This window comes from Hyperolius riggenbachi, chromosome 4 (assembly GCF_040937935.1).
Source record: "Hyperolius riggenbachi isolate aHypRig1 chromosome 4, aHypRig1.pri, whole genome shotgun sequence".
Classification (NCBI taxonomy): domain Eukaryota; kingdom Metazoa; phylum Chordata; class Amphibia; order Anura; family Hyperoliidae; genus Hyperolius; species Hyperolius riggenbachi.
Genome location: NC_090649.1, coordinates 330,685,060 through 330,691,059, shown reverse-complemented (window position 1 = coordinate 330,691,059; position 6,000 = coordinate 330,685,060). Strand labels below are relative to the sequence as shown.

The 6,000-nt window shown below is 38.4% G+C and overlaps 1 protein-coding gene across 1 annotated transcript in view; it reads right to left on the bottom strand.

Annotated features, from left to right (window-relative positions):
• Positions 1-6,000, bottom strand: part of ARID4B (AT-rich interaction domain 4B) — a 197,785-nt gene that overhangs the window by 70,389 nt on the left and 121,396 nt on the right. The window contains exons 11-12 of the mRNA XM_068231813.1: positions 1,907-2,055; positions 648-720 (exon numbers count right to left, since the gene is read on the bottom strand). Of these exons, the coding sequence (XP_068087914.1) occupies positions 648-720; positions 1,907-2,055 (222 nt within the window). The remainder of the gene's footprint in view (positions 1-647; positions 721-1,906; positions 2,056-6,000) is intronic.

Below are 6,000 nucleotides of genomic sequence, written 5' to 3'. Positions count from 1 at the left end.
ACTGCAGTCAATAACTGACAGCACTACCCAATCTGGGGAGAGCAAACCAGGAACCAACCTTTAACGTTGTCAATATATAACTCTGGTGGCTCTGCATGTGCTGGTCAAAAAATGTTTATGGATACAAAAATGTCTGGTCACACAGCATGAAATCGCCAACAATAAAAACATCTAAAAACACAACAGGGTGAGCGGGAGTGCTCTTTCACTACGTTTTTTCCACTGATCCATATCAGGTGAATGCTCAAGGACAAGTCTGTTAAGCAGCTGCTATATGAGGCCTCTGTGGTGGGTCCACACATGATCCATTATTATCGGAGGCCAAGACGATTATGCTGGGTGATCGTTCTTGAGCATTTACCCGATATGGATCAGTGGAAAAAACTTAGTGAAGGAGCTGTACCCAGAGCTTAGTCACCCAGCACAACAGCTGCCCAGGGCCTGACGGGTGTTTAGGAGGCCTGTCTGCATTCTCTACACAAGATCCTACTCAGGGCTGCACTTTAGCATAATGTTTGAATGTTTGTTTCAAAATATTTTCTCCTAAACAACTAAAATGTTTTGTTAATGGAGTTACTCCATATACAGTACGGTACATTCCAAATAAGACTGTTCTTGTTTAAATGTATGAAAAGCTAGCCTCTCACCTCTGTCCTCCATAAATTTATAAAGCTGCTGCAAAAAGTTTTCACTTTCCCCAAGAAATGGTTCCACTTCCTCCTGCAGTAGAAATAAATAAAACCATATTAGAACAGAAAACAGCACCTTTAAAATGTTATAGGTGGTATGTTTCTACAAAATCTACATTACAGCGGACCATTCCAATAGTTATTTATTAGTGAAAGAGAAAAAAAAAAAAGTTTGACTGAACATTGTTTTCAGCACAATTATCACTAGGATTAGTTTATCTTCTGAAATAAGCTATATTCCTGATGATACAATGGAAAGAGACTGCTATTATACATGACTACCAATTAAAATGTGCAGCTATCATTACTCAAACTGGAACACAAATTGATAGTCATCATGAAGGCAAGAAACTGACATGCAAACAAAACCCTAAATGCCATTTATTAAACTTACTAAGTAGGCATATACTATAGCGAACTGCTATAGTATATGCCTACTTAGTAAGTTTAATATACAGTATACACCCACATATACTGTATAGTACATATACTGTATATGTACTATACAGTTCATATACCCACAGAAACCTAACTGTCATGTATCTGCAATGCTGCAGTGACATCTATTTATGATCATCTTTACATGGCATGTAGTGAAAGGAATATAGAAGCTGCCATGTTTATCACCTTTTAAACAATGCGAGTTGCCTGGGTGACCGACTGATCTTTTAAATTCAGTAGGGTCTGAATAGCTAGTGATGCAACTTCAAATCTATATGGACTGTAAAGTATCATCCAACACTTTCTTGAAGTGTAGGGCTGTCTTGGCCAGCATTGGCTGTTGGAGGCAGCAATGGAAAGAAGAGAAGACAGGTGGGACAAAAGCAGCGGATTACAAGAATTCATTTTTATGTTCCAGCCCCTCTAAATACCAATGACAGGACGTGGAATGGTTGGTGTGTGTTGGGCAACTGCTTTTCCTGGGGGACACAATAAATGTATTCTCAGCACGCTGGCACAAGTGGAGACAGGGCCTTACTCCATTGATTCTACATTGGCAAGTTAACCCATTGTCGGATTGGAATTAATAATCAAAACCAGATTCCAAGACAAAAACTGAATTCCATAGTTTAATACTACATAGTATTGAATGACGAATGGTTGAACACTAATGTATATATATAAGTAAACACAAAATAAACAAACAAACAAAAAACAAAACAAAAAAAAACACACATTTGTGTCATGCAGGAAAAAACCTAAAAGAAACGACTTGCCTCCTCTTCACTGCTGCTGTCTTCCTGTTCATGTTTGGTCTCTTCACTTTCATCTTCCGTTTCACTGTTTGAGCTTTCCTCTTTTAACTCTGCCTTCCAGTTAGCGGGTATAGCTTTGTTTTTCATAAATTCCATAGCATGATCATATGCTTGACAAATATATACATCAATTAATACCTTTTTCAAGTTCAAGACTGCAATATGTGCACGTAAAGAGGATAGATACTGTATAGCAAAATATATTAAAAAATGAAAACTATTTTTAAAGTGTGTTCTATTATACTTCCCCCACCGTGGGGGGAAATGCCAAGGAATCTCTGCAGAAAAAGGGTTTTTGTTTGTTTTTTTGGTACTAATTTTTTTTTAGAGGAATATAAGATAAAGCAAAAAAAAAAATTACATTATCCTTTACAAAGACATATCATTATCAGACATATTTCCATCCTCAAAGAACATTTTACAATAATTCAGAACCGATGGATAATCATTGATACAGTCATATGCATTAGTACCTAAAACATGGTTGTACTGGTTGAACTCGATGGACGTAAGTCTTTTTTCAACCAAAATAACTATGGAACTACAGTGGAGGAAATAATTATTTGACCTCTCACTGATTTTGTAAGTTTGTCCAATGACAAAGAAATGAAAAGTCTCAGAACAGTATCATTTCAATGGTAGGTTTATTTTAACAGTGGCAGATAGCACATCAAAAGGAAAATCGAAAAAATAACCTTAAATAAAAGATAGCAACTGATTTGCATTTCATTGAGTGAAATAAGTTTTTGAACCCCTACCAACCATTAAGAGTTCTGGCTCCCACAGAGTGGTTAGACACTTCTACTCAATTAGTCACCCTCATTAAGGACACCTGTCTTAACTAGTCACCTGTATAAAAGACACCTGTCCACAGAATCAATCAATCAAGCAGACTCCAAACTCTCCAACACGGAAAAGACCAAAGAGCTGTCCAAGGATGTCAGAGACAAAATTGTAGATCTGCACAAGGCTGGAATGGGCTACAAAACCATTAGCAAGAAGCTGGGAGAGAAGGTGACAACTGTTGGTGCGATTGTTCGAAAATGGAAGGAGCACAAAATGACCATCAATCAACCTCGCTCTGGGGCTCCACGCAAGATCTCACCTCGTGGGGTGTCAATGGTTCTGAGAAAGGTGAAAAAGCATCCTAGAACTACACGGGAGGAGTTCGTGAATGACCTCAAATTAGCAGGGACCACAGTCACCAAGAAAACCATTAGTAACACATTACACCGCAATGGATTAAAATCCTGCAGGGCTCGCAAGGTCCCCCTGCTCAAGAAGGCACATGTGCAGGCCCGTCTGAAGTTTGCCAATGAACACCTGAATGATTCTGTGAGTGACTGGGAGAAGGTGCTGTGGTCTAATGAGACCAAAATAGAGCTCTTTGGCATTAACTCAACTCGCTGTGTTTGGAGGAAGAAAAATGCTGCCTATGACCCCCAAAACACCATCCCCACCGTCAAGCATGGGGGTGGAAACATTTTGCTTTGGGGGTGTTTTTCTGCTAAGGGCACAGGACAACTTAATCGCATTAACGGGAAAATGGACGGAGCCATGTATCGTGAAATCCGTAACGACAACCTCCTTCCCTCTGCCAGGAAACTGAAATTGGGTCGTGGATGGGTGTTCCAGCACGACAATGACCCAAGACATACAGCAAAGGCAACAAAGGAGTGGCTCAAGAAGAAGCACATTAAGGTCATGGAGTGGCCTAGTCAGTCTCCGGACCTTAATCCAATAGAAAACCTATGGAGGGAGCTCAAGCTCAGAGTTGCACAGAGACAGCCTCGAAACCTTAGGGATTTAGAGATGATCTGCAAAGAGGAGTGGACCAACATTCCTCCTAAAATGCGTGCAAACTTGGTCATCAATTACAAGAAACGTTTGACCTCTGTGCTTGCAAACAAGGGTTTTTCCACTAAGTATTAAGTCTTTTATTGTTAGAGGGTTCAAAAACTTATTTCACTCAATGAAATGCAAATCAGTTGCTATCTTTTATTTAAGGTTATTTTTTCGATTTTCCTTTTGATGTGCTATCTGCCACTGTTAAAATAAACCTACCATTGAAATGATACTGTTCTGAGACTTTTCATTTCTTTGTCATTGGACAAACTTACAAAATCAGTGAGGGGGTCAAATAATTATTTCCTTCACTGTATGTAACATATCCAACCTTTTAACCTGTAGAACAATGTTGGAAAAAGACTTAAGACAACTCGGCCCCGGAACGAAACCCCCCCCCCCCCCTTCAGCCATCAGAGTTATATACCCCAGCCGCTTCTTCCCCCTTGAAACCCCTAACAACAATCTGATACCGTTTAAGAAAGTGCTTCAGCCATAACTGCATTGATGTCCCAGAAGTCCCAATGTTTATTTTTTTAAAGGCACTGTATATTATGATGTGAAAGCAATCTGCAGTACAAAAAGCTTATATGTAAGCTATTGGTCTACTTAAAGCTCCTGATTTGGTCAGTGCACCTTGTGTTGTTTCTCTAAATTTAAGGTGAATTACCTCTTTACCATTCTGGAATCTGTATTCTCTATGTGAAACAGACTGCAAAGATATTACCCATCTTGCTGCAGGAGTAATTAGTTGCACAAAGAAAGAGCTTGCCCCTTTTTAACATCTGGATTATTCTGTTGACTGGCAGGAAAGTTAATACACTATCATATGACAGGCTCCATTAACGGAACACTATTGATTAACATGTTTTTTCAATTGAAATTGGAAATGTGTGGGAGGTGCTGCTAAGTACTGGTGTATACATTTGAATCTTTATCTCTTTGTTTACTGTTATCTACTTCTTTTCACACTTTTCTGATGTCAGTCTGCTGTAATTCTAACCCCAGAGTGAGCCATGAGGGAAAGGGGGAATTCCCTCACAGTGTATCGGTTAACTCTGTGTGCAGAGAGCTCAGTGAGAGACAGGCAAAGCTTTCTCTCACAGAGAGCAGAGGAAATGTATCTTATGTGCAACATAAACATGTGCAACATAAACATTTGTAATTGTGTGTGTGAAACCTCATAGGCTTTTGTCTTCATATAACGCTTTAATATTACACTGTTCTTAGCATGTTAGACTGCAGAGATTCACCTATGCAAATGAGACATTCCAAACGTAGTTAAAACCTACGCACAATAAACAGCTTTTGCCTCTGATATTTAACATGAAAACTAGGAAAATGTTTACACAGCTACTTAGACAATATTTGTATATTGTCATTTTAAAACACCTGGGCATTGATAGTGTTCCTTTAAAAGCTCAGTGAAATAACTGTGCATTACACACACATTTTTCTAACATTCTTATACAAGGGGAACCAAAGTTTGCAATTAATCCCAATGATATATAAAGAAAAAAAATCGAAAGTGCTCATCTTTGTTAAGTTTCACTTTATAAATCCAATATCAGAATCCAAAAATCAGAATTGTGGTCAACGTTTTTCATGTAAAATGAAAGTATGCGCACTACTGAAGAAAAATTGTCCAAACGCAAAGTGGGTTGCAGTAGAATTGGTGGCAAAATACAGTGGAGGAAATAATTATTTGACCCCTCACTGATTTTGTAAGTTTGTCCAATGACAAAGAAATGAAAAGTCTCAGAATTCCGTGGACAGGTGTCTTTTATACAGGTGACTAGTTAAGACAGGTGTCCTTAATGAGGGTGACTAATTGAGTAGAAGTGTCTAACCACTCTGTGGGAGCCAGAACTCTTAATGGTTGGTAGGGGTTCAAAAATTTATTTCACTCAATGAAATGCAAATCAGTTGCTATCTTTTATTTAAGGTTATTTTTTCGATTTTCCTTTTGATGTGCTATCTGCCACTGTTAAAATAAACCTACCATTGAAATGATACGGTTCTGAGACTTTTCATTTCTTTGTCATTGGACAAACTTACAAAATCAGTGAGGGGTCAAATAATTATTTCCTCCACTGTATATTGCCCTATAACTCTTAAAATTTGGGACGCTAGAGTGATTGGTTAATTATTTTAAACATATGACACGTATTGTGCAGTAGCTTGGCAGTTCCAAGCCCTTCATTCTTCTG